Source organism: Phodopus roborovskii, unplaced genomic scaffold (genome assembly GCF_943737965.1).
Source record: "Phodopus roborovskii unplaced genomic scaffold, PHOROB, whole genome shotgun sequence".
Lineage (NCBI taxonomy): Eukaryota > Metazoa > Chordata > Mammalia > Rodentia > Cricetidae > Phodopus > Phodopus roborovskii.
Window position 1 is genome coordinate 2,268,604 of NW_026126575.1, and position 27,388 is coordinate 2,295,991.

At 51.5% G+C, this 27,388-nt stretch overlaps 2 protein-coding genes across 3 annotated transcripts in view; both read right to left on the reverse strand.

Moving 5' to 3' along the window:
• Positions 1 to 570: 570 nt before the first annotated feature.
• Abtb1 (ankyrin repeat and BTB domain containing 1) lies at positions 571 to 7,096 on the reverse strand. Of its 2 annotated transcripts, XM_051203297.1 has the most exons (13): positions 6,907 to 7,030; positions 6,266 to 6,350; positions 5,951 to 6,013; positions 5,822 to 5,877; positions 4,337 to 4,481; positions 4,040 to 4,199; positions 3,900 to 3,945; positions 3,543 to 3,659; positions 3,340 to 3,458; positions 3,082 to 3,180; positions 2,828 to 2,995; positions 1,249 to 1,449; positions 571 to 1,160 (listed from the first exon to the last, which is right to left on the reverse strand). In XM_051203297.1, exons 6-13 carry the CDS (start codon positions 4,091 to 4,093, stop codon positions 954 to 956), a joined length of 1,011 nt encoding a protein of 336 aa, XP_051059254.1. In that variant the 5' UTR covers positions 4,094 to 4,199; positions 4,337 to 4,481; positions 5,822 to 5,877; positions 5,951 to 6,013; positions 6,266 to 6,350; positions 6,907 to 7,030; the 3' UTR covers positions 571 to 953. The 2 variants fall into 2 exon arrangements, with proteins under 2 accessions (XP_051059254.1, XP_051059253.1); XM_051203296.1 differs by lacking the exon at positions 6,266 to 6,350 and having other exon boundaries at positions 6,907 to 7,096.
• Positions 7,097 to 7,703: 607 nt separating this feature from the next.
• Podxl2 (podocalyxin like 2) overlaps positions 7,704 to 27,388 on the reverse strand; it is a 28,763-nt gene continuing 9,078 nt past the window's right edge. Inside the window, exons 2-8 of the mRNA XM_051203328.1 lie at positions 26,876 to 27,148; positions 14,361 to 15,148; positions 14,065 to 14,139; positions 10,140 to 10,296; positions 9,689 to 9,750; positions 8,677 to 8,856; positions 7,704 to 8,123 (exon numbers count right to left, since the gene is read on the reverse strand). Coding sequence (XP_051059285.1) covers positions 7,911 to 8,123; positions 8,677 to 8,856; positions 9,689 to 9,750; positions 10,140 to 10,296; positions 14,065 to 14,139; positions 14,361 to 15,148; positions 26,876 to 27,148 — 1,748 coding nt within the window. The 3' untranslated portion in view covers positions 7,704 to 7,910. The remainder of the gene's footprint in view (positions 8,124 to 8,676; positions 8,857 to 9,688; positions 9,751 to 10,139; positions 10,297 to 14,064; positions 14,140 to 14,360; positions 15,149 to 26,875; positions 27,149 to 27,388) is intronic.

Below are 27,388 nucleotides of genomic sequence, written 5' to 3' on the forward strand. Positions count from 1 at the left end.
GTAGCAACCCAGGCCCTGGTAGGGACAGGTACAAAGGCAGAGCCAGTGAGACCCTGCCTTCCCCTCCGCCCATGCTGGGCTCTGGAGCACCTGCCATCTGTCATTGTACCACTCTGCTCCAAAGCCTGACTAAAGGCAACTTGTTCCAGCCGGTGGCTTCAGTTCTTTTTCCAAATGGCCTGAGAGGGGGGGACCTAGAAAGTTCTGGGAAATGACAAGCACAAAGACAGGGAGATCTATAGCTTTTCAGGGTAACAAGCACAGATAGATGGCTATCCAGGACTCGGGCCAACGCAAGGGTCTCTGAGTGGCACCCAGGGAATACCATCTCTCTCTACTGTCTTGGTCTGTGTAGTTAGGCCATCGAGTCACACCTGCTGTGGTTAAATGGCAGGGGTAAAGGCCTGCCTGGCTTAGAACCTGTTCTCCAAGCCTCTGGGTCACCCCCCGTGGAATGTTCTTGCTGAAAATGCCCAAAATCCCCAACCCACAGTCCCAGCTTCCCCTCCTTAAAAGTTCCACTTCCCAATACCTGCCCTCCCAAGCTGCAACCCAACACAGGCTGAGGTCTCCACAGTGAATTCAAGCTTTATTGCCACACACACTCTCCATTTCCTATCCAACCCTGTACATGGAAATACTTGAAGCAAGCCAGGACTGGTGAGGGCCAGGAGGGAGGAGGCGGAGTCCTGGAGGAGAGGGGACCGAGTTCAAGGCCTACCAATCCCCAGCTTTCCCTGAGTGGTGTCAGTCCCAAATCTCGGGGCTTCTTTGTGCACTAGGGAAGGAGGCTCATCCCAAGAACACCTTGTGAGGTTCCCCGGAGCCCGACGAGTCTCCTCTGCCCACTGTAATGCCACCAAGCGTGCAAGAGCAACAGCTGCTGCATGCACACACTGCGCATGCTTGTCACCATGGGAGCTCTAGCCACAGGGCTGCCAGATGGCAAGGGCTCAGCAGTCTAAGCCAATGGACACAAGCAGGTCCTCAAGTGCCCGCAGTCGCTGCTGTGCCTCTTCAATGGCACTGTAGGTCTGGACTGTGCTAGCCACATGGAAGCGGATGTCATCGACAAGTGGAATGGAGTCTGTCTCCTGCCGGGCGGCCACAGCTGCTGCCTCTTCCCGCACAGCCTCCACAAAGTCCTCTCGCTCTACCAGCTACAGAAGAACAGGCTCAGGGCAGGCTGCATCCCAGCATAGGCTGTATCCTGCCCTCACAGCCTCCCCTCTCTGTACCCCTGCCTACCTTCTCGATGACCTTGGCCATATACTCAGTACACTGGTCCTCCAGCCGGGCCAGGCGAAAGAGCTTGGCTATGCGCCACACACCCACCACACTGTCCTCCTCCAGTAGCTGGGCCAGGCTGCGCCCACAAAGCCGCTTCAGGCCAGGTAGAAGGTACATGTCAGCCACACTCAGCACGTCATAGACCAACTCAGGAGGCAGCTGGGGAACAAAAAAAGAGAGAGAGACATAGGGACATCAGTTACTCGCAGGGCCCAGAGTGGAGGCCCCAGTGGGAACACAACTGGCATAACTCTGGAGCGTGGCCCAGATCCTTGAGGGTGAAATGGGCAAAAGGAACTGAGGGGAGAGGATCCCATGCCTAAGGCAGACCAGTGCTTAGGGCTGGAGGCTTTCCAGCAAAAGCAGTATAGGTTGTCATATACTTGAGTTCTCCAAATCAGGCTGTGAAGTTCCAGGCAAGTCCCTTCACCTCTTTGTGCCTGTCTCCTCATCCCTGGAACAGAGATATTCTTGCCTACCTTGAAAAACGGTTAGTAAAGTGAGCTGGAGATTTCTATTTCTAGTTCACAAGCACGGGCATGGCTCCTCCTCTGTGAGACCACACAGAACTGAGCAGGGGACAGCTAAGGCCTTGGCTGAGAAAGACCAAGGGTCCAGCTTCAGCCTGACCTTGGGAGGCTCAGGGACTGAGCAGAGGGAACAAAAGGAGGACTATGCCACTACCCTTCAGGCTGCTACCCTGCCGTCTAACTGCCCTGTGGACATATAGTCACATGCATAAGACTCAAGGGAACACATTTCTCTCCCATGTCCAGGGATTCGCTGAAGCACTGAGCAGGCATGTAACCTGCCTAAGAGCATATGGCCCACAAGAGACTAGTCTACTGTTAGGTCATGTTCAATCCCCACTCAGAGCTTTTAAGAATGTTCTTGGGGTTCAAAGCTTCTTCAGGAGGGAACTTGTGACTCAGGATGACAGACTCAGCCAGCCACAGAGTGAGTGGCAGATCATGAGAAAGGAAGTGAGGGAAGTAGGCAGGAGGAGGCCTATGGCAGAACCTGGGGGGGAGGGGCAAGACTGGAATCAACAGGAAGTAGTACAGGTACTTACATTCCTGTGGCTCCATCTCAGTTGTAGAGGACAAAGCCAGGGTAAGATAGGAGTCATAGCCTAAGGGTCAGGGCCACCATACCTACACAGAACTTTCCTGCAACATGGCATGCCCAGTGGAGCAGCTCTGTAGACACGAGATACCATGTGGCCCACCAGGCCACATTACCTTCAAGGAAAGGTCTGTGGGAGTGCCCTGGAGAAGCCAGACAGAGGGACACCTGGGTCCCCAGCAAGCCACCTGGCCTTTCAGACCAATAGGAAACATAACTCCTCTCCTGCAGGCTCCCCTGCTCCAGTGCATACACACCTTGTCACTGTCTACTGCCATTCACAGGCCCGAGTCAGGAACTCTAGGGCAGCCAAGGGCAGGGATGACCCAAGAGCCCAGAGCTCCAAGGACCTTGACAAACCAAGGCAGACAGTCCAGGGCTCCATCCCCTCCTGCCCCCCCTGGTGCCTCACCTCAGTATGGTCACTGTATACGTAGTATAGCACATGGCTGAAGATGTCTGGGGAGATGTCATGCAGGGTGACAACTGGGGGCTCCCCAGAGGCTGTAGGTTCCTCGCTCTCTCGAAAGTGGTCATCTAGCAGAGCCCGGAAGTAGTCACTGCGGCCACAGAAGAAAGCCTGAGAGAGAAGATTCATAAAAGTACCCGGGCTGGATCTGCCCTCCAGGGACCCAGCCCAAGTCGAGATGGGAGGAGGACAGGCACCTTGTGGCAGAGGAAGCTGGAGTCAGCCACTCGGAAACAGATATCAGGGCAGCTGCTGAAGCCATCCGGACATGGGAAAGGCAGCTCTCCTAGGTCACCCTGGTATAGGAAAGGCACCCATCAGAGCGAAGCTGTTCTGGAAAGGGAAGCAGCTTCCCAGGCTGGCCTAGGAGGGGAACCCAGCAATGTGGGGACTGCTCTCCACAGCTCCATCCCAGACACCCCTCCTGCCCACCAGGCCAGCACGCCCTCCAGTACCCGAAGTTCAGGTGGCAGTGCACAGTCAGCCAGCAGTGCCATATCCTCCCTCAACCGGGGATCTGCTGGAGGAGGCTCAATAGTAAGCACCTTCACACATGTGCCAGGCTTGGAAGCCACTGGGAGAGAGGACAGCAGGGATTTAGAGCTTGACCAGCGCTACTGGTTATCCCCAAGACCTTGGACTGAGACCCTGTACACACCGAATTCAGACACCTTCTCGCATTTAGCCTCTAGGTCTTCAAGCAGGTCCCACAGCTGGCACTGCTTGGCCAGGCGTTCACAATCACTAACATGTTCCACACCAATGTCTAGGCGGCCTGGAGGTGCAGGGGGCTGGGTCAGGACCTGAGAGTGATTCCTACTCAATGCCCTGGTTTCCTCATCCAGAAGGACCTAAGACTTGACCAGTTTGTGGATGGGATGTGTTCTTGCCAAGCAAACAAGTCCACTGCCTAAGTCAGGATGCTTGCATGCCCGGCACACCCCACCTCCCCAAGAGTGAGTGGCTTCAAAGGGGCATGTCAGCTCAGGACCACCCTGGGTGTGCTGTCAGTCACCTGTGTAGAGGTATTGCAGCAGAGCCCCAAAGGCCACTGGGTTGATCTGTGGGCAGAGGAGAAATGAGAGATCAGGCACCCAGCATCAGCTAACTGCTCACTCAGAAGTCAGCACTCTCTGCCAAGGCAGACAGACGCACCAAGGGGTGTCTGAGCACCACAACACTCTTGCCCTTCCACTTGGTGTCCAGCATATTGGCGAAGTAGGTGCTGCGAGCACCGAGGACACAGCGATGCGCCCGGAACGGCTTTCCGTGTACTACGAAGACCACGTCACTGTGGATACCCTGTTCCAGAAGCCTGGGGAAAGCCAGGAAGGGATGCATCACTCAGGCAAATGCGAGTGCATCAAAACCACTCAGTACACCCCGCCCACCTGAACCCACCCAGGGTGCGCAGTAACCCCACTAGTGCTGCAAGCTCCGCCCCCAGCTCACCGCTGCAGGAAATCGTCATAGTAATCCCTCCTCCTGCAGGATGCAGTAACCTGCTTGTAGTCGCGCAGTGCTCGGCGAATGGGGTCGCTCAGCGCCCCATAGAGACACCGCTCTCCATCGAAAGTGTTGGCCTCACAGCGGGCTCCTACAAAGCAAGCGATGCTTACCAGTTAAAGTCAAGGGATACTGATCTCTGGCCTTCTCCTCCTCCCCAGCTCCCACAAGTAGCATCCAGAAGCCCTTCCTTCCCAATGTGGTCCAGGCAACCCTTGAGTCCTTGTGAAGGCCAAAGGCACACAATCCGTGCACTTAAATGTAAGCATATTCGAAGTACATATCAAACTATGTGCAGCTTAAGTGCAGACTGGATAGCTGGCCCTATCTACAGCCATCTTGCTGACTGGCCCTCCACTAGTGGGAAGTATGAGCATCTTAGTATGCAACCGCCACTATTATTACAAAATAAAAGCAAAGTGACGATTGTGGTGGCTGCACAGGGAGGCTGTGGGGTGACAAGTTCAGGGACTTAAATGAAGCAAGAGGAGCACAGACTTAGGTTATGAACTCCAGTCTAAGCAGGAGATACTGCAACTGAGGAGGAGACGGCTAGGTCTCGTGGGGCACTAAGGAGCCAGGTGCTGATGGGCAGCCAGCATGTGAGAGACCTAAGGAGTGGGTCCCGTGCAATTAGACAGGCAAGTCCTCCTATCCTTTTTATTTTGTTTTCTGAAACAAGGACTCTCAATGTAGCCTCTGCTAGCTTGGAACTTAAGATAATCCCCCTGCCTCAACTCTCCTCTCTCTCAGTGACTGGATTACAAGTGTGAGCAACCATGCCCAATAGCTTTCCCCCAAAACACTCCCCAAATCCCATCAGCTCTGCTACAGAAAAGATCCTCCTGCCAGCAATATGGGGGTCAGATTATACGTGGGACAAGTGATCACTTTAGCAAACTGATGGTGCTACGGCCCAGGGTGACATGGGGAGTGGGCAGAGGGTTAAAGAGTATCTGTAGCACAATAAATAAATGACCCAGAGACTGATATGGGGGTTCAAACTTCAAGCTGAAGATCAGAAAAGCAAAGCAGCTGGTCACTAGCTTTTACTCTACCAAACCTCAAACTGCTGCCTCTCCTCAGTGTGGCTGGAGAATCCTGAGACTTCCATGTCTTCCTCCTGAACCTGACTACTGAGATGGAGAACAAATGCCCGATTCTGACTACTGAAAACCCTGCTCCTGTCTTTTATACCCCTCTAGTGCTGGGATTAAAGGTGTGTGATCCCAGGTGCTAAGATCATCTTTGTGTGACTGGATCAATCTTGTGTAGATCTGCCTGACCTCTGTAGCTGGGGGCTGACTTTGCTTTCTTAATCTTCAGGCAAGCTTTAATAAACCACTGGCTTTGGGGTGTTAACAAGAAATCAGGGGTGCACGCAAATGTGTAGCAAAGCTTACATACAGTCAGACCGTGACCCTCTCTCACCATTAGCCAACAGGTAGCGCACCAACTCCTCATGCCCACAGAGGCAGGCATAGTATCTAGGAAAAGGGGGCAGGTGTCAGTAGGTTAGGCCCATCCTACCCCCCCAGCTACCCCACAGCTCACACTCACAAAGGGGTGCTGTCCCACTTGTCCCGAACGTTCACCTCCACGTCTCGTTGCTCCAGCAGGTACCTGGGCAGGAAGTTCAGAGCCTGAGTCAGAACTGCTAATCTGGAGGAGGAGACCAGGAAGGGGAAGGAGACCACATCGATCTTGGCTAGGGACTCCTCTGAGAAGGATGCAGCCTGGGAGTGTACAGGCCTGCAAGGATCAGCAACTGCGAGTTGGGTGATAGCTTCAGGGACAGAGGCCAAGCCCCAAGTTAAGAAGGCTAAGGAATTTGGTCTTGTAACATTTGGGAGAGAAGGGTGATGGGACCCCTACTTCAGCCTGGGGAGGTGAAGGCAGAGAGGCCAGAGAAAGCTGGTGCAGGCACTCTGGGAGTGGTGAGCAGGAGACAGGGGCAGATCTAGGGAAGAAGTGGAAAGAACAATTGTTAAGATGCTGAGAGAAGAGGTCATGAACTAGGAGGCCATCACTGGGACGTGGCAGCCCAAGGAGGACATCAAGGCAGGACCTGGGCTCTCAGAGTTGCGGTTACATTGAGAGATGGGTCCTTAGCTCTGACGTGCATCTGGTGTTGGGGACAGGCCTAAGGAGGCTTTGGTACAGAACTGTAGCCTGGCCTCCTCTGACGAGTACCAGGGGATTTGGAAAGATGGGCCATGGGAGAAAGGAGTCCATCAAAAGACAGTGAGGGCCAGAATCCGTTCTCGTCCATGCCTGCTCACGGAGAGAGACTAGGATCTCGGTGCCAGGCTCGTACTGGCTGCATCAGGAGCATCTGCATCTCTTGACATCTCCGTGGAGAGCAGTCGTTTCCCAACGCCGAGTTAGGTAAGATACCTGGAGCATGTTCTCTCCGAGTTCGGTCAGCTTCGGGAGCCCCACGGAGCCCGCCCCGCAAACCCAAGCCCGACGCACCCTGCGGACACCCGCCCGCCTCCTGCACTGCAGGTCCTCACCGCACACGTCCCACGTCCCCCTTTCTGCAGCTGGCAAACAGGTCGCTAGTGTCCATGGCGAGGGATGCTGGACCCCCGGCCGAACGATGTCTGGAGACCTCTGTGTCAGGCCGGATGTAAACACTCACCGCCCCGCCCCTCGCAATGCCCGACAGCGGCTCCGCAGCGGCGCCTGGCGTCCGGAGGACCGCGCCGGCCTGAGCCCCGTCTCCACGTACAGAAGACCTCTCACCAAGGCCACACCCATTAACCTTAGCCACGCCCACTTAGCCTCTAAAGGACCTCTATCCTGGGCCCCACCCACACGCCTACAGGACAACTCAACCCTAGGTTCCGCCCACTCGCCAGAGGATAGCTCACTACCAAGGCCCCGCTTCTCTAGAAGGGCCTCACCCGAAGGGCCGTCCGCTCAAGGCCCCGCCCACCTAGCCCAGGTTCAGCCCTGAGGACAGCACCTCCCCCAGCCCAGACCCGCAGACTCCCTTAACCTCTCCCATCCATCCTGATACCTGTGCGGCTTAGGCCCCGCCCACAAGGCCGGCGCCTGGCCTACTAGGGCTTTTCCCTGCCTGCTCCAGGGTCAGCCCACCCCTCCTGGGTTCCACCTGGAGGACACATTCCCTAGACTCCACCCACACGATCTAGCCACGCCCACAACCCCACGGTTGTCTGCCCACCCGCTCTTGGCCCCGCCCCCCGCCCGGGTGACCTCCCGTGGCCCGCCTACTCTTCCCGGTCCCTTCCACCACCCAGAGCGCGGCCCTCGGGAAGCAAGAAACAGGCGTGGAGGCGGAGCGGCCCGTGTGTCTTGGCGGCTTTAATGGAGTCCGGGCGCGGGGAGCGGGCCGCCCTCGGGCAGCGCTCGGGGCCGGGCGGGACGGGGTGGGAGCTGCGCCGTGGTCGCCTGCTGCGGTGGGGAAGCGTAGTGACCCTGAGTGGAGGGCCGGGAGGGACACGGGGCCGCGGCGTCGGGTAGTCCCGCGCAGTTTCGCGTGGCCCTGCGCTCACAGGTGCGTATCCTCCTCGAACATGTCCGAGTCCTCAGGGTCGCGCTTGCTGCCCATGAGCGCGCTCCAGCTGCTCGGGCCGTTGAGAGCCCCACCGCCGTTCAGGCTGGGCTGCTTCTCCTGCATCTCCGACTGGCTGTCGCTGGCCACGTCCAGCGTGGGGTTGTCGTGGCAGCCGTTCTCCACAAAGCGCAGCTCCTCGCCATGCGACTGCGGCAGCGGGAGAGAGAGCTGGGCACACGTGGTGGCAGCCACGACATGCCCCCCGTGGAGCTCTCTGGGACCCAGTAGACAGTTTCTGCAGCTCTAGCCTTATTCTCTGCACCATAAACCCTGTGACTTCCCTGGTGTCACTTGATCCCTCCCAACAACCCATCATAGATATGAGACTCCCTGAAACTCAGAGCATGTGAGCTGGGCGTGATGACCAGGGCCTGACCCCTTCCTCTACTGTAGGTTGCAGGAGCTCTTGTTCTTCCCTGAATCAAGGAGCACTGGGGATAGGAGGAGCTGGAGAAGAAGAGGGACCCTCTGGTGACACTAGCACGCGCGCGCGCACACACACACACACACACACACACACACACACACACACACACAGTGTACCTTCTCTCAAAGAAAGCCACAGTACTAGCCTCAGAGAGATGGACACAGGCCCAGCCTGGTAGTGAGAGCAACTCAGTTGGTACAGGTCACCAGGTGAGGCTGCTGATTGGCATTGGCAGATACTGGCAGCACTCCACTCTTTTCGAGGCCTACTCACCACGTGTTTCAGCTTGGGCAGCCTACGCTGCCAGCAGTTGTAGAGTAGGCCAAGCACAATGATGATGAAGCAGATGACACCGATGATCACCAGCACCACAAAGAGCGTCCCGTAGTCACTGCGTACCTGAGTGGCCCGAGCCTGGCAGCTGCTGGTAGTGGAGTAGTTCTGGATGCCAATCTGAGGAATGGGAAATTGGGGAATAGGGCCTCAGCAAAAGTCCTGAGAGCTACTAACATTACAAGGGTGGAGTTGGAACCCCTGACAGGCCTGGGACCTGGACCTGTGCTGAAGGGCATACTGTTCTGTCCCTGTTGGTTCATCTAAGAACACTCTTCTGGAAACCACATGGTGGCTCACAACCATCTATAATGAGATCTGGTGCCCTCTTCTGGCATGTGGGCGTACATGCTGACAGAACACTGTCTATATAATAAATAAATCTTAAAAAAAAAAAAAAAAAAAAAAAGCTTCCAATAGCCACATCTAAGCCCCTTCATATCCTCACTGATTTCTGCCCTGCCCAGCTGTTCTCCATGTTGACTATCATGACCCAAATAGATGGCATCCCTACACCTCTTCCCATCAATTACACAAAACAAAAAGTCATCTGGGAGACATTCAAATCCACTCCTCTAAGTCGGTGTCCTGAAGCATAGCTTCCACCTTAGGGGTAGGTGGTGTCATTCAGGCAGCTTGGCATGGGGGGGGTGTCATATAGGGATGCCAGCTGCAGCCCACGGTGAGGGTGCCCAGGGCCTTTCCTGTCCCAATGTTAAGATCACAGGTGTCATGCATCTCCTCTACTCTCCCATGGCCACTCTCACTATGGCCAGAGGGTGTCCTTTTGCTCAATTGGTTTCCTGCACCACACTCTTTATATCAGGGGGTGGCCAGGGCCCTGAGGCACACCCCTCCCCTGGAGCAGGCTGTGAATTCTTTCAGCTCTTTTGAGATCAGGAATGGGAAAGGATGCTGCAGTGGCCACCAAGTCAAGTCCTGGTACACTTACCTCCTCCAGACTCTTTCGGATGCCACTGAGCATGGATAGGACATCTTGAGTGGGTACCACCCCTGGAAGAAATGCCATCATCACCAGAACACCCCTGAGGTGTCTGCACATCGCCCAATCCTTCCTAGGGCAGCCTGTCTGAGCCTTCTCTGCTACACTTCTTGTTCTAATCATGGAGAGTCTCGAAGCCCATGTATGTTCCCTGTCAGCCTCCCCCCCCCAGTTGATTCACTGGGACACCATATGACAGGTGTGATGCTAGAAGGCACCTGTACAGTCCAAGGGCCCCCATCATAGTGTGTGATGTTCATAGCTGTCTCTGCATCATCAGAACTTAAGCATCACTCCACCCAGAGTCCGACAGTGGCATGCCGCTATTTGGGGTTCCTGGCTCTACAACCTATCTGCTCTTTCCTGAGACCCCAGTAGAGCCTGTGGTAGGACAGCTCACCCTGCTCTCCCACAAGTGTCATCAGCAGGTGCTGCTCTTTTTCACTGGGCTTGCTCAAAGAGATGTGCCAGTCCCCACGGTGGCCACTGCGATGACGTGGCAGAACCTCCTCAACCAGTGCTAGGAGCTGTAGTCCCCGATGCCGCCGAAACACTTCCTAGGGGTTCAGAGGAACCAAGCATAAGGAATGATGGTATCCTGACCCCATCTGCCCTCAACCCATCTCCCAAAGGCCTAAGTGGTCCTCTGGCTAGTCTGGTCAGCTTGAGGACCTTCTGAGAGCAGGGTATAGACAGATACAGCTTGTTGGTTCACATAGATCTGCCAAGTATCACGGTAAAGATGTGAGCCTGCCCCAGTGCCACCCAGATAGAGGAGACATGGATGAGTCTACTGACAATGACAAACCCTTAACTGGGGTTTGCAGTGTCCAGGCCTCTGGAAGCAGTCTGATAATGCCCATGGGAGCAGGGAGGCTGAGAACAGTGGGCGGGGCTCCTCTGCTGGTCATCTCACCAAGTGGCCAGCACTGAGCCTGGAGAGATTGACAGGAGTGCTTTTATTACAAGGACTTGAAAAATCAATAGGAATGGTCAAGAGTGCCCTGAGAACAGGCCAAGGGGGTTGGGGTGAGGAGAAGCAAGGTGAGGTGGTTCTTTCCCCCTCAGACTCTACCTGACTGTTTAGATGATAATGTCAAATACAATTATAGAACGTAACATGAAAATGAACCCAGCCCTCCACAGGAACTTAGTGTAGAGGCCAGGCTGCTGCCTCAAGGCTCATGCCTGCCATTTGTAAAAGAGACCCTCCTTTGGTCCTCAGACCCTCTTCAGCACCTTCTCCCTCTTGTGTGTGAAAAACCTCGACTCCATTTCTCCCAAGAGTTCCAGCTAGACCCCTCTCCCAGATGCTCAGCTCTCCAGGGTGCTGTGGAGCTGGGCTATCACAAAGCAGGCCTTCCTTGTGACACCTGAGGCAGAGATGAACCTATCCCTTGGTTGTCGTGCCAACCTGAAATCCACCAGGCTGACTTTTATACTGGGCTTGTTCCTTGTTACCATAGTGAATGCCCAGTGCAGCTCAGGTCTAGACACTCTCTAGCTTCCTGGTCAGTAGCTCTGTCCCACAACAGTAAGGTGAGCCCAGGGTCAACTGGTCAGTGTTCACTGATGTGGGAGGCCAGGGCAGGCTTCTGCCTGCTGTTCTGGGATTCTGCAGCCCTCAGTTGCTTTGCCACACGTGTACCAGCCACCCTTTACAGGGTAGCAAAGTCTGACAGACTCAGAATTAGCTAAGGGAGGGAGAGCCCTGGCTTTGGAACTAAATGCACCAGGGTTCAAATGCTACAGTTTCTTAGCTCTGACCTCAGAAACATTCTGAACCTCAGCTTCCCCATCTGAGATGTGGGCTAACATCCTGCACTCACTCAATCACAGATTCTGGGACAGTAGCTGTCCCTCTGGGTCAGTCCTGCTGGTAATCCAATCCTCTTCATTAAAGCAAAGACCAGAACTCTCTGGTCTTCCCTGACAACTGCCCAAACATTTCTTTTCCTAGTACTTCTTGTGCCAAGCAGCAAGATTGGCCTCTCCATCTCTACAGCAAAGGTTCCCTTGGCGTCGCGAACTCCAGGATCAGCTTGACATTTACTGTTTCACCGGTCTGTACCTGTGCCTGCTGATCCCTGCTGGCTCCCTTCCTGCCTCCTAAATTTTAGGTAGAAAGCAGGAGAAACTGCCTTGTCTGCAGATCTCAAATGCAAAATTCTGAAACCGCAGCTGCATTTCATAAAACCGTCTCTGAGGGGCAGCAGGCACATTCCTCCTTATCTTTTCCTGAAGACGAGCTGAGTGTGACCTGCCACTTTTGACACACACTGTCCCATTCTCCTCAAACACAGGTCAAAAAGTTAATAATGGATTGATTACTGGATGAGAGAGAAGTGAAGTCTACAAGTGGTGCTTTGAGATGGATACAATAGCAAACCATCTCTCTGCCTGAAGAAGTGCATCTTCTCTTTTCTGTTTTGTTTTCAACCCCCCCCCCCACACACACACACCACTCTAGGGACAACCCAAAAGACTGGCGTGTGCTTAGCAGTACACAGAGCAACATCCTGGCCCTGGGAGTTCATGTTTTCAAGAGTAAAACAGAGTGACAGAGGACTGTTTGGGAGTTATTCATCCTGCAATCCAGAGTTAATGAGCACTGCTGTTCATGTAAGCTTATCTGATACATAGAGATGTCCAACCTCTGCCCTGCCTTGGCTCCTAGAACACTGATAATGGCTCTTCATATTTCTAGTGGGACAGTCTAGTCACCCCAAGGGGAAAGACCTGATGCCACTGACATTAGAGACTTCCAAATGAAGTAATAGTACAGCCAGGCCACCAGCCTAGGAGCCACAGTCCTGGCTAGTATTGTCAGCCTGACACATCCTCAGGTATGAGAGGAGGAACCTCAGTTGAGGAATTGCCTAGATCAAGTTGGTCTGTAGGCATGTCCGAGACGGATTGTCTTATTGGTACAGGAGGACCCAGCCACTGGGGGCTGCACCTTTCCCCAAAGCAGGTGGTCTGGGCTGTATAAAAAAAAAAAAATCTGGGAGTGAGGGCAAGCAGGCAGTATTCCTTCATAGATTCTGCTTCCCCCCGCAAGGCAGGGTTTTTCTGTATAACAGCTCTGGAACTCACTCTGTAGACCAGGCTGGCCTCAAACTCGCAGAGATCTGCCTCCTGAGTGCTGGGAAGAAAGGCTTGAGCCACCCCCACTGGGCATGGGTCCTGCCCTGGCTTTCCCCAATGACAGTCTGTGACCTGAAAGTATAAGCCAAAGTCTTTCTTCCTCCAGTTGCTTTCTGTCTGGATGTTTTATCACCCCAATAGAATAGGACAGGACACCATCTTTACCACATGGAGGTTTCACATCCCATCAGGGGGCCCATCTGTGGCTGATTCAATGACTGATGGCCTAGCACATGCAAGGCTTTGAGGGCACTTCTGTATCTCTCTCTCTCTCTCTCTCTCTCTCTCTCTCTCTCTCTCACACACACACACACACACACACACACACACAATCAGCCTTTTGATGCTTACCCAGACAGCTATGAACACACACCTTATAAAAAGCTTAAGAACAAATAAAAAAAAAAAAAAAGCAAGTAGGATATGGGTAAACACCCTTTTTGAGACAGCATCTCACTATGTAGCTCAAACTGGCTTTGAACCTCTGACTCCCCTGTCTCAGCTGCCACAGTGCTGGTATTGCAGGCATGTGTCACTACACCCCACATGAAGACAGCTCTTTAAAAAAGATATTATTGGACAACAATGGTTCTTGACTATACTCCCAGCACTCTGAAGGTGGGTGTGGAAGCTTTGAATGAACCCAGAAATTCCAAGCTATCCTGGCCAAAATAGCAAGATCCTGTCTCAACAAAACCCTACAGTCAAAAATAATAGGTGTTGCTCTCATTACAGAATAAGGCATGTAGCACACAAGAACACGAAATCTGTTAGAACTGAAAAGAGGGAGGGGCCAGAGATGCAGCTCAGTTGGTGAAGTGTTTACTTAGCAGGCAAGAGACCCTGAATCTGGTCCCTAACAGTGCATGAGACCAGGCCCTGCAATCTCAGCACTGGGGAGGTGGAGGCAGGGGCATCAGGAGTTCAAACTCACCCTTAGCTACATAGTATAGTTGGGGTTGACCTGGGCTCGAAAGAAAAAACAAAACCCAAAACTACAGAAGCAAGGAGGAAAAGAGCACTAGAATTTTTAAGTAGGAAAGATCTCATTTTGGTTTTCCCTAAGTAGTAGATGCTGGCTCAGCTCTGGACTGGGCTGGCCTCTCCCCGGCAAGAGCCCTACGGTGGCGCCTCCCTCTGCCCCTCCCGCCCTTCCACGTGGCTAGCTCAGCACTCACACAGTCTACATTCTCTGTCATGTTCAGGATGATGTAGTTCTTCCCAGCCAGGTTGCTCCAATCCTTGCAGATCACCTGTACAGGAAACAGAAAGCAGGGCACCAAGGCCTCAGAGGCCTCTGGCGAGTAGGAGGAGGTGCAGGCCTGAACTGCCATGCCAGGGAGCCCACCCCACGTGCATAAGACTAAACAGGGTGTCATAAATGAAAAGAGAGGCTTCCCCTGTCCAGAGGTGTAATGCCCAGGGGACAGTAGGTATTCTTAGAGAGGGAGGGCAGCTTGTCCATCTGTCTTACCTGAGTAGAGTCCCACGGTGTTAGTGAATGAGCTTCAGCTGCCTGACCCTCCAGGGGCTGCTCACTGAGACCTTGTCCCCACAAAGCAGAGGAAGGGGTTGACTCTGTGTCTTGGGGTCTAGGTGGGAAAGAGTCTGGGGCCCTGGAGTAAAGGTGACCCTCACTGGGGACCTCAGTCCCACTTGGAGCCACTGTTTTCGGGAATGAGGAAGATGGCAGTGCCCCCTGCTGGCCATCTAAGTCAGCTGCTCCTGGGGTGGCCTCCTCACCAGCTCCCTGGGTGACCTCAGACTGTACCCCCAGGCCCCCAGCTGACCACTCGGTGCCCGGAAACTCCTGGCTATAGTTCTGATCCCCCAGGGACACTGTACTTGTGGTAACTGAGGGCACTGACAAGGTGGCCTTCACACTGCCCTCCACCTCCATGCCTGATGTAACCTGGTCCCCAGAATCCTCCTGCCTGTGTCTGGTGGACCCAGGCCCCTGGCTGCTGGTGCTGCTGATGCTAGGTACAGAGTCATGGGCCTGCACGGTGGTTCCTTCTGGGGGCCCGCTCACGGGGAGCAGCTCCCCCTCCTCCTCTGCTTCTTTCTCTCTCTCTTCCTCTTCCTTTTCTTCCTCTTCCTCTTCCTCCTCTTCCTCTTCCTCCTCCTCCTCCAGAGGAAAATGCCAGGGAGGCTCAGCAAGACCAGTCTTGGGCAGGGTGGAGGGGAGGTTTGGCAGGTCTTGAGCCTGGCCTGGATCTTCCATGGAAGCCGCCTTCTCAGTCAGGTCTGGGAAGACGTAGTCTATGGAAAGATGGAGAATTAACTCACAGGCTTTATCAGCCATGGGTGGGGTGACCCATGTACAAACAGTGGCTCCAAGTGGGACTGAGGATAAAAGAGTGGTGTTTCCATGGGGACGGAAGGACACAGGGATGCCAGATAACTGGCAGCACTGGACAAGACCGGGAAGTGAGCTGAGAATCAGAACAACACAGGGAGCTGGCTGTTTACCTTTTCCCTTATGTTAATAAAAAATACAAATTTAGGGGCTGGAGAGATGGCTTGGTGTTAAGACCATTGGTTAGATTCCCAGATAGCAGTTTGCAACCATCTATAACTCCAGTTCCAGAGGACCCAACATCTTCTTCTTCCCTTCAAGGATATTGCATGCACATGGTACATAGATATATGTGCAAGCAAAACACTCATACACATAAAATAAAAATAAAAAACTCTAGCCAAGTGTTGGTGACAGACACCTTTAATCCCAGCACTTGGGAGGCAGGTGGATCTCTATGAGTTTGAGGCTAGCCTGGTCTACAGAGTGAGTTTCAGGACAGGCTCCAAAACAATACGGAGAAATCCTGTCTCGAAAATAAATAAATAAATACATAAATCTCCCAAACAAAACAAGATGAGACTAGGAAACTAGTTACGATAATGTATAGTTTTTTCTTGTTACTGTGACCAAAAACATGACCAGAAGAAACTTAAAAGGAAGATTTGTTTGACTCATAATTTGAGGGGATACAGACCATAATAGCAAGGGGGACATGGCAGTAAGGGTCTCCATAGTAACAGGAGCTAGAAATAATGGCTTGTTTATGTCTTTGTGGCATAGAAAGCAGAGACAGGAGGTTTGCCACTCAACCACAAGGGCTTGTGTTTGAATTTATGGCAACCACATAAAAAGATAGGTGTGGGTCTGGAGAGACTGAAGTTAAGAGCACTGGCTGCTATTCCAGAATTCAGCAGTTCAGTTCCCAGCCCCCACATCAGGGGACTTACAACTGTCCAAAAGATCCAGAAAATACAACGCCCTCTTCTGGCCCCTGTGGGCACTGCAATGAGGTACACATACATATACTCAAGCACACACACACTTATAAAACTAAATTTTAAAGCCAAGTTTGATGATGCACATCTGCAATCTCAGGGCCGGGAAGGCAGAGATAGGTAGATTCCTGGTGATCACCAGCCATTTGGCCTAGCTATCATTGAGCTCTGGATTCAGAGACCCCCCCCCAAAAGAGAAAAAGGAAATAGTAATAAGGTGGATGATCGAGGGAGACGCCCAATATCAACATCTGCCTCCACATGCAAACACTATGCATATGTACCAAATGTACACGCATGAGCATGTTCTCTCTCCCCCCTCTCGTTCTCCCCTCTCTCTCATGGTGGGGTGGACCCCAGGCTTCAGACATGCTTAGAAAGTGCTCCTACCACTGAGCTATGTTCCCAGACCAGGAAGTTTGTTCTGCATTGGGAAGGGAGAGAAGACAGCCCATGCAGACAGGGCCTTACTAACGGCATACAGGAGCCTATGGGGACTAGGGGAGTGCTGCCTCTGGACTGCAGAATTCAAGGAGTCTTAAGTTAAAGAGCTCCCCACACCCCAGCTTGTGGTATGCTGGAAGGAAGTGCTGGAAGACAATAGGGAAAGGATAGGCTTTATTGGGGGAATCAGGTCTGAGAGGTGTTTGATGACATGTGAGGGCTGAAGAGGTCACAGGAGAATTAAGTTGATTCAGCAGTGTGCTGTCAACTTGACACAAACTTAGAGTCACCTGGGAAGAGGGAACCTTAATGAGGAATTGCCTCCAGCAGATTGTTCTGCTGGCATTTTCTTCATGTGGAAGGGCCCCACCCACTGTGAGAAGAGCCACCCCTAGGTTGATGGCCCTGGATTGTGTAAGAAAACAGGCTGAGCAAGCCATGGTGAGGGAGCCAGTGATCAGCTTCCGCCATGGTTCCTGCCCTGACTTTCCTCAAGGATGAACTGTGATGTATAAGTGTAAGCCAAATAAACCCTTTCCTCCCCAGGTTGGCCATGATGTTCATCACTGCAGTAGAGTAGACCAAGACAAGTTGGGATCTCATGGGTTGGTGTGGAGATCTAGTGGCTGAGCTCCATGGTGGAGTGAGACTGTTAGGAGGCAATAGAGCGTCTGACAGAGCAAAATGATTTAGAATGGGATGAAAATCGGGTTTGTAAATGCTAAGGCAATCAAGAGGGGGTGCCTATGGCAACGGATGAAAGATTTCTGGAAAGAAGAGGTGAAGACCCTTGCCTAGGAGGCACAAGGCTCTTCCATCCATCCCATCACTAGCACTGCAAAGAACTTGCAACAGCCAGAGGAAGAGCTGCGGACACAGCACACCGTTGCCCTCTAGGGCCATGTCTGTGAACTGCAGCAGTTCCAGGCTGGCTCCGACTGTCTTGCTCCAGGCAACGAGCTTCAGGACTGGAGTCCCTGCAGCAGCCTGCCTGAGTTTGAAGACACATCATAGTACCCAAGGCACCCAGATGCAGCCACAGCTGACTAGTAGGGCTGCCTAGGAAACAAAGAGCTGTTTCCAGGATGCTTGTGCCCAAGAAGTTATCCACAGAGTGGGGGCCAATGATCTCTCGGACTTGACCCATCCCAATAAGATCAAGCTAGGTCACAAGATACAGCAGGCCCGGAATGATCAGACACCCCTAAGCAGTCTCTACGGGCACAAAGGCTCCCGACTTCCTGCTGGAATTGCTAAGGAACAGCGCCGCCTGGTGGCTGTAATTTGAAACTAACTCGTCTAGGACTAGGTCCTAGACAACATGATTTCCAAACTTGTTTCTCAGAAGGGGAGCCCAGGAGTGAAAAACGTGGCCTCTGAGTGTGAAGAAGCTTGTCAACACTGTGGAGCTCTGGGTTCTGTGGAGTCAGTCACTTGAGAGTCATTTTGTTCAACATCCAGACTCGGGACCCACATGAGGAGTTACCAGCTGTCATTTCCCTGTCCACTGCATTCCTATCTCAGACTACAGCCACAGTGTAGAAGGGGCTGCTTCAGAGGTACAGGCAGGAACCATAGTTCTGGGAGTCCTCACCTCGGAAAATGGTGTGGGGTTTATGTATCCCCACACCCACCCTCCACAGTGTGATCATGTTCCCAAGATGACATCATAGCCTAACAAATGAGAGGGAGCCTGGGACAATTAATCTTATATGCCAACCTGATGGGATTCAGAACCCCCATGGAAATAAACCACATGTCTGTGGGGGGGGGGTGTCTAGATTGGCCTAAATGAGGTGGGAAGAACCACCTCATTAGGCCAAACTATCCCATGGGCAGGAGTCTAGGCCTGAATAAAAAGTTAAGAGTGAACAGAGCTGAAGCATCCCTGACTGTACAGCAATGTGACCAGCTGCTTTAGCTTCCTGCCACCATGTCCTCCCAGCCACAATCAACTGCACCCTCTAAGTGTGGGTCACATGAACCCTCCCTTCATGCAAGTTGCTTTTGTCGTGCACTTTGTTATAGTGACAGGAAAAGCAGTGAATGCCCGCTTTTGCCTTCCCAGAGATCTACCCCCAGTCCTGTACCCACTGAAAGAGGGCAGTGGCTGCGGGGACAGCTGTGACAGTCACCACTAGCATGGGGACCCAGCCAAATGGGCTGAAAGCCCCACCCTCGGGCAGGGTAGCTGGCTGCAATTAATTACCTTCTGGAACTTTCCTGGCCTCCTTTAAAAAGCCTTTCTCTCCTGCTGTCTCTTTTTTCCTCCTATCTTCTTTATCCCAACTGGAATGCTTTGTAGCTTAGGCCAATTTCTCTTTTATTTAGTGAGAACCACCTGTTAAGTATCCTACACTCTGGGAAAAATTTACATATTCTCTGAATTGTTTCCAATTTTACCATCTTTATCCTGGATCCAAACAACTAGACTTATTCTTATCTTCAAGCTTCCATGTTGATATCCCTGTCTTTGGAAACCCCATGGGTTTTTTTTTTTTTTTGTTTTTTTTTGTTTTTTGTTTTGTGGTTGTTTTCGAGACAGGGTTTCTTTGTGTAGCCTAGAACACACTGTGTAGGCCAGGCTGGCCTTGAACTCAAGAGATTTGCTTGCCTTGGCCTCCTGAGTGCTGGGGTTAAAGGTGTGCACCCCCACACTCGGATTCAACACCATTAAATGTAAGAGCAAGCTAAGAGCAGAGACCCAACAGTGTGTGGGGGGTGATTTCTGGCCTTGGTGTGCGATGCATCAGCTGGGGGCTCCCCAGGGCAGAGGAAACGGCGCCACATGGCAGCTCCTGGAGATGCTATGGGCTCACAGGCAGCCGAACTCTGCTCTCCTCCAGTGGCTTGCTCCCTCCTTCTTTCTATTTCTGTCTTTTAACCTCAGCATTGTGCTGGTGTTTGCTTTCTAAATATATCATGCTGTATGTCTCTCCCCTGCTTCATCTGAGCTTTGCACAAGTCCCTCCCTCCATGTACTGTGGGCACTGGACCTTATTTTGTCCCTCTCCCCAGGCCAGAGTGTTTGCACTAAAGACATTTGGCATTAGCTGAAATATTAATGGACTGACTCCCTAATCAAGGCCTGGAATTAAAACTGCCAACAGGGCCAGAGACCTTGAAAGTTCACTTTAAATGTCCCTTCTGATTAATGTCAAATCCCTGAAAACTATCCCCTTAGCACACCTGCCAGCCAGCAATTCAACTGAGTGTTAACATAGAAACACCCAAAGGCCAAAAGAGATCTGTATAGAACATAGGGACAAAGGAGAGAGGCCATCACTATAACTAAACCTACTTTCTAATGACTAGCCTCAAAAGTATTTGAAGAAATAGAAGCCAAGGCTGGGTTTCACTAAGTGGAGCACTGGCCTCACATGCAAGAGGTCCTAGGCTCCCTCCCCAGCACAGAAAAGAAAAAAGCCTACACATGTAGATGGGTCAATGGGTGAAGGCACTTGCCACCAAGCCTGAGTCTTATCAAAGGACCACAAAGTAGAAGATGAGTACTGACTCCAGGAAGTTGTCTTCCAACCTCCACAGGCACACAACATTCTTGCATATGCATGAACATGCAAAAACCTATACATGCACACAAAATAAATATGAAAAGGCACAATACAATTTAAAACTCTAAACCTAGAACTCTAGCCCTGGAATCAATCAAGGGGTTCACACTTACGTTTCAGGACCTGCCACAGCTCAGGTCACACAGTGAAAGCTTAGATCCCACAGACAGGGTGGCTCAGTGGCTCACCTCTACCGAGGCAGGAGAATTGCTGGAGTCCCAGGCCAGCCTGGATACTGAATGAGACCCTGACTCCAAAGCAAAGCCTCGCAGCCCCCAGATCCCTGCAGTGGAAGGCTGCTGAGGAGTGGCAGTGCCTCGCTGGACTCTTGACACCATCAGCCCTCACTTTGGAGCTGCAGGAGTGCTTGCTGGCTTGGGACATTGATTAGACCCCAAGGTGTGTGTACCACAGCTCTGTTGAGGGCCAAAGCCTTTTTAAAATCTATTTCCTATAAGGAAAATAAAATCTGAAGAGACACCAACACGATACGGTTCAGTAACTTTAGGTGATGAGAATGTGGGCCAATTCTATTTTCTTCTTTTATTTGCATTTTAAAAGGTTTATATGTTAGGCTAGCATTTACTACAAGCTAAAAATGAAGAGCTTTATTCCTGTCAGGGTGCAAGTGTTCCCTTCAGCGCTTGGCAGCTGGCTCTGCCTTATGGGCCTGTCCATCCCAGTGAACGGACTCATGCGGGTACAGTAACTGCAGGGTCAGACCACGCAGCAGCAGCTAAGGCTCAGTGAGGATTTGCGGTAGGAAACCACCTCCAGGTCCCAGCAGACAGCTGCCTTGGAGTCTGGTTTCTACAAGCTCCATTCCAGGCAGGCATAATTAAAGAAGTCTAGTGAGAATGACTCCATCTAGGGAAGGGTGGCTGATTCGAGGTTTAGCTCTGCCACTTATTCTTGGGGTAATATAGTGCCACTTTTAAATCTTTGACCCAGTTTTCTTAACTATAAAATAGTGATAGTGGTTGCCTTGTGTCTTCAATCCATGAGATGCTCAGAGTGAAGGCTCTTATGAATCATATGTCTACCCAAGGCACTGCTGTTCATGCCCCCTCCACTACCCCACTTCTCCTTTGGGGACATACCTCCCCTCTTCTTGGAGTTAAGGGACACCCACCCACTGGTTTTAGGAGTAGCTTACCCCAGTGCTTGCCAAATCAGAGAATTCTGATCTTAGGGCAGGAGAGGCAGAGGTTCAGGACCCAGTCTGAACCAACCTGACCCTCTTCTGGTCCTGGGAACGCAGAGCCACTTTCTATGGTGATCACTAAAGGAAAGGACAGTGACTTTTCTGGGCATGCTACTGGATTGAAGCCAACAGAACAAGATGGATCAGGATGGCCCAGACAGCCCAGGCTGGCACATTGTGTCTCTTGTTGGTACTGTGAGCCTGCCTTATCTCATAAGCCCAGAGTCCCCTTTCCAGAGCCTGTGAATCTGTGTGATTGTGATTTCCCTGACCTGCGGGCCTCCAGAGGCCATCCATCTCCTCTCTGGCAGGATTCTGACTTCTCTGGGACCTTAGTGTCTAATGCAGGTCTTGACTTACAGAAAAGGAAGTGTGTAGAAAGTGACATCATGGGCAATCTTGGGATTTGTCGTGGTCTGAATAGCCCTCTGAAACTCACTTTGAAATTTATTACAAAGAAGCCATCTGTGTGGGTGTCCTGCACCTGTAACCACAGCATTCAGGAGGCTGAGGCAGGAGAATTGTGAGTTCTGTCAGTGTGGGCTACTTAAGGGGAAGGAGAGGGTTTAATTGTGGTTATGACAGTACTAAAAGTGGGCTCTGCCAGGCGTTGGTGGCACGTGACTTTAATCCCAGCACTTGGGAAACAGAGGCAGGCGGATTTTTGTGAGTTTGAGGCCAGCCTGATCTATAGAGCGAGTTCCAGAACAGGCTCCAAAACAATACAGAGAATCCCTGTCTGGGGGGGAAGTGGGCCCTTACTAAATGAGGACAGCTGAAGCTCCACCTTCTGCATGTCTTAGTGTCATTATCACACATGAGTATCACACAGCAGTTCAGGCCTGCCCTCTCCAGCTTTGTTCTGCCACAGGACCATGAGACCCAAAGCCCTCCCACGTGGAGCCTTTCCACCATGGAGGTCTGGCTTCCAGATCCTTCTAATCTTACAACAGAAAGTAGCTATGGACAAAACCACAGCTGTTGTTTCTCACTAGCAGTTGGGAATGAACTGATCTTGCTTTAACTCCACCTCGAGCTTGCTGGGAGTGTGGAGATGCTCACACCTCCATTCCACCCCACTCTGCCCTTCTGGAAGGAATCTGATGTGAAGAATGGCTCTGAGACAGCTAACCTCCTCAAGCCTGGGGTGTAGGACTCTGAGTCCTCAGAAGGAAGAGCAGAACAGGACTATGGTGACGAGTGATACCCTGCCCTGTGGGCCCTGAATATCAGCCTGCCTACCCATTGCCAGCATAGACCTTATCTCTATTCTCACTTCATCCCTCTCTTAGCAAGGCCTGCGAGGCCGCACAAGGACACTGTGTTTAGGGGCTGCTAATGGCAGGTAGAGATGCCTTTCCAGCAGGTGGATTTAGTGGGGTACCTTCACACAGCAGTGGTGAGTTGGGATGGCATGGGACACCAGCCCCATGTTACCTTCCAGGCTACACATCATAAACAGGGAACTATCAGCATCACAGTTCCAGCATCTGTTCATGGACAGAGTGACTGTCCCCTGTTGAGCTGGGTAGTGAAGGATGTTCATCTAACAACTAGGAGGCCAGGGTACAAAAGAGTGTCTGGGGCTAGTGGGGTGGGAAGAATAGAGCTAGAGGCTTAAGGAGCAGGCTTGGGCCACTGCCAGCTAGAAAGGTCACTAGGGTTGGTGCTAGTCCCAGGAGAGCCCTGGGTGCCCATCAGCTCAGCTCCGCCAGGCAGGAGAGGGCAGGGGAGGGAGTGGGACCAGTTTCTGGTGGACTGGATGCATTGTATACACCAGGGTGCACAGACTGCATTGTATACACCAGGGTTCATCCAGGAGTGTTTACACAGGAAGGCAGCTACTCCTTGGGGTCATGTGGTGTGGAAAGGAAAGACATCAGGGGAAAGAGAAGGTCACCAAGAAGAACACAGTCAGGAGGCCAGAAGTGCAGTTGCCTGCCTTTGTTTTCCCTTCCTGCCATGCAACAACTGTGTTATCATCACTCAGTGTGTCAAAGATGAGAGGACGGTAAGACCAAGCGAGCCACACTGAGACTTAGAAACCATGACTCAGCTCTTGTCAAGAGGTCCTGAGAAGCCCAGGGAGGAGACCAACCTTCCTTGGACTCAGGCTCTGCTGTGACCCCAAGGAGTCAGTCCCAAGCATGTGTGCTGCTCTCCTACCCACTGCCTGCCTGCCTCTCCACAGCACAAGAGCCTTAGGGGCCCAGGGCATCATACTGCCCAGTACAGGACAAGGGCAGGGCTGCTAAAATGATGAGTCACATACAGAGAAAAAGGAAATGAAGCTCTCTGGTTGTTCGGATGGGAATGACCCCATAAACTCCCATTTGAACACTTGGTCCCCAGCTGATGGTACTATTTTGGGAGGTTGTAAAACCTTTAGGAGGTGAAGCCTAGCTGGAGGAAGAGGGTTGTTAGGGGGCAGGCTTGGACATTTCCTTTCCACTCCTGTTCCTTCAAGAGGTGAACAAGAAAGGTATCCCAGACGTATACTTCTGCCACCATGAAGCCACCTGTTACATCCCCACCCCCACACACCGTGGTGGGCTATATCCCCTTTAACTCTGAGGCCAAATGAACCCTTCCTCCTATAAATTGCTTCTCAGTAATAACAAGAAAAGTAACTAATATGGGCCTCTACCTCCCATAGTTAAATATAAAACTGTAAAACCACAGGAAAGCAGTGGATTATCTAAGGGAGGGAAAACTTTCTCTAAACACAAAGTAGCAGAGAGCAACAAAAACACTTAAAACCATTTTCAACGGGATGGAGCACCAGCCCCGCAGTTAAAAGCACTGGTTACTCTTTAGAAGATTTTGGTTAGATACCTAGCATTTACATGGATAGACCACAACCTCCTGTAACTCCAGTTCCAGGGGATATGATGCCCTCTTTTGGATTCCTTCGGTACTGCACACACATTGTACACATACAAAATCAGGCATATATATAGCATGTAAATAAACAAAATATTTAAAACTTAAAAACAAAAGCAGTTGACAGATATGTTTTCTTCTATACAAAGATTTCACAGTGACAGGAAAAAAATGAGCTCCTTAGTAGGGAAAGACTGTGGAAGTGGTAACAGCAGCAACCATTCTTAGAGCTCTTCCCACTGCCAAGCTGAGTGCTGGGAACCACTGCACCTCCCTGCAAGTTGAGGACCCCATGTCCTAGAGGAGGAAATGGAGCTTGGCTTTGCATCTCCACTGTTAGCAGGTTGCTGTCAGTGGGCAGGGTTGGAATGGCAGAATCTGCTTTCTCTCCACTACCACAGGCTTCAGGTGCATGAGTGTTGTACATACATTCATGTATATGCATCATTTCCATGTCTGTTGGGTCCCCTGGAACTGGGATTTCAGATGATTGGTTGTGAGCCACCGTATAGGTGCTGGGAATCAAACCTGGTTCCTCTTGAAGAGCAGCCAATGCTCTAAATCACTGAGCCATCTTGCCAGCCCTGAGAACTATGTTTGATATCTCTATATGTAAAATATATTGTATGGAATATATTATACCATCTATGCTCATCTATGCACATACATAGATATTTAATGATGTATATTTTATTAATGAATATACATTCTATTTATATTAAGTTTGCCAGGCCATTTACAAAGATTGTAATTTTTCCTATCAAATTGAGCAAAATCCCCTCCCCCCATGGGGTTCGAGAGATGGAAGACAGGCCCTTGCACATGATCACAGAGGCAACTCTACTTCTGAGTTTCATCTCCAGACCTTGGCTTTTTTGAGGTCAGGTTTTGCTATATACTCTAGGCTGGCCGCCACTTCATCATCGTCCTGCATCAGCTGCCTGAGTGTAGGGACTGCCAGGGCCATCACTAACTGAATTCAGGGTGGGAAGCATCTCCAGCCCCAGAACTCGGTTCCTCTGGCAAGTGAGACAAACATGATGTTCCTGGATGTCATTTTGGGGGAAGTTTCCAGAGCCCCTGTAAAGACCCACATACTTGACAGTAGAGCCATTCCACTTGCCTTCCAACTGTCTAGAACTCTCCTCTGCCACTGCCCCGGGCTGACTTGATCAGACACTGGGCTCTCATGGCCCTGTCTCTGATAGGCTCCTCAGTGAGAGGCAGGGAGCAAGGACAATGAGACACCTGCAGATGGGATCCTGGATGTGCAGCAGGAAGAAGGCCAGGGATGGTCACCTCCCGGTTCCTTTATACCCGAGGGTAGGGGTGTGCATCTGTGGCCTGCCCTAGATTCCTAGTGATTCTCCCACATCCTGCCGGACTCTTGTAAATCCACTGCTTTGTCTCTTAGGACTATCTGAATTCCCTGTCTTCTGTTGCTGGGTGGGACATCTCTTGACCTAGTGATTTCATTCTAGACTCTATTCTAGGGAAATAACCAGGAGAGTAGAAAAAGTATGAGAACATTTGCTGCTGTAACTAAGTATGGACAACACAACAGGGGAGGATCTCAGGCCATCTGACAACCGTGTGTGAGCAACTACACAACTGTTAAAAATCTGGTGGTAGGAGCAAGAGAGGTGGCTCAGGGGTCAAGAGCACCAGCCACTCCCCCCAGAGGACCTGGTTTGATTCCCAGCACCTATATGATGACTTACAGCTGTCTGTAATCTAGTCTCAGGGGAATCTATCCCCATTTTCTGGTCTCCTTGACCAACAGGCACCCACGTGGTGCACAGGAAAAAATACATTCTGGCAAAACACACATACATATAAAATGAGAATAAAGGAAATTTCTAAAAAAAGAAAAAAGAAAAGAAATCATTTTGTAAAAGGATAATAAATAATGTAGAAATACAGTTAAGAAATATCTCAAATGAAAATACAATGTCCCTTATGGTTCTAGTTTTTCAGTTTTCTGTCGTTAGATTGTGGGTGGCTTTATTTCCTTCAAAATAACTTTGTTCTATATTTTAATTTTCTACAGTGTTTATCTCCTCCACCTTCTTTGGAGACAGAGTCTCACTCACAGGGCTAACTTGGAACTCACAGACATAAGCTGGAGTCACAGACAGCTGTGAGCCACCATGTAGGTGCTGGGAATCTAACCCAGGTCCTCTGGAAGAGCATCCAGCACTCTTAACCAACTCTTGTTTAAATCACAAGTACAAATCTACCGAGTATGTCATTGTTCAAAAAAGAGGATTTGTGGCTGAATTTTGATACCACAGCTCTCTTTTCCTAGTCTTCAAAGGAGACCCCACAAGCCAAGAATGTCAGTGCAGAGGCCAGAACCTGAAGCACTGCAGCTTGCTCCATGCACTGGTTACCACTCTCCAGGATGTATGTGGCCAGCTCAGTGCCTAGGCCGCGGTAAACAGTAGCTATTATTAAGAGAAACTTAGTCTCAGAGATGTGGCCTTGGGAAGACACCAGAGGGCAAAAGACTGGAGCAGAAACTGCCCCACGCCCCTGCCAACATGGATCACTTCTGGTCTCCTGTGTAGGGTATGTGAGCAGAGCTACCTGCAGTGGGACCCAGGTCCAGGCTGGTGCCATTCAGTTCCTCCTCTTCCCAGAAGTACTGTGGTGGCTGCAGGAGCCGGGACTCCTCGCTGTCCTCACTGGGGAAGCCTGAGCCTGGGGCTAGGCCGGCACCTAGGCCCATGGCCTCACTGGGCTCCTCCAAGTCCAATGGCTCAAAGTCAGTGGGCAACAGAAGATCGAGCAGGGAGGTGGAAGTGAGGCCCTCTGGGCCAGGCTCATCCATGCTGGCTGCACAGGCGCCCAGGGAAACTCCTGTAAACACAAAGCCAGACATCAGGAGGAATGGAAACAAGCCCTGGCAAGACATACCACAAGGATGGACACTTCTCAGCACTGGGGCATCAAGGGGACCTGAGAAGCCTTGCGGTGTGCTCAGCCTCCCCTGTGACAGTGGCAAGAAGGCCAGCAAGGAGTGAGGACTTGACCCTGTTCCCATCATCCCCAGGCTGCTCAGAAATTTCCTCTGTCCCAGTCTGGTAGCTCTGCCAGACA

Bases quoted from the DNA above. Each gene is read 5' to 3' on its own strand.
- Abtb1 (XM_051203296.1), bottom strand. From the start codon at position 6,962: ATGGACACTAGCGACCTGTTTGCCAGCTGCAGAAAGGGGGACGTGGGA. The intron at 4,200-4,336 runs GTGAGCTGGGGG...GGCTTTCCCCAG, and splicing joins TATGACGATTTCCTGCAGCG to GCTTCTGGAACAGGGTATCC. The intron at 3,459-3,542 runs GTGTGTACAGGG...CCTCTCTCCCAG, and splicing joins CGAGAAGGTGTCTGAATTCG to TGGCTTCCAAGCCTGGCACA.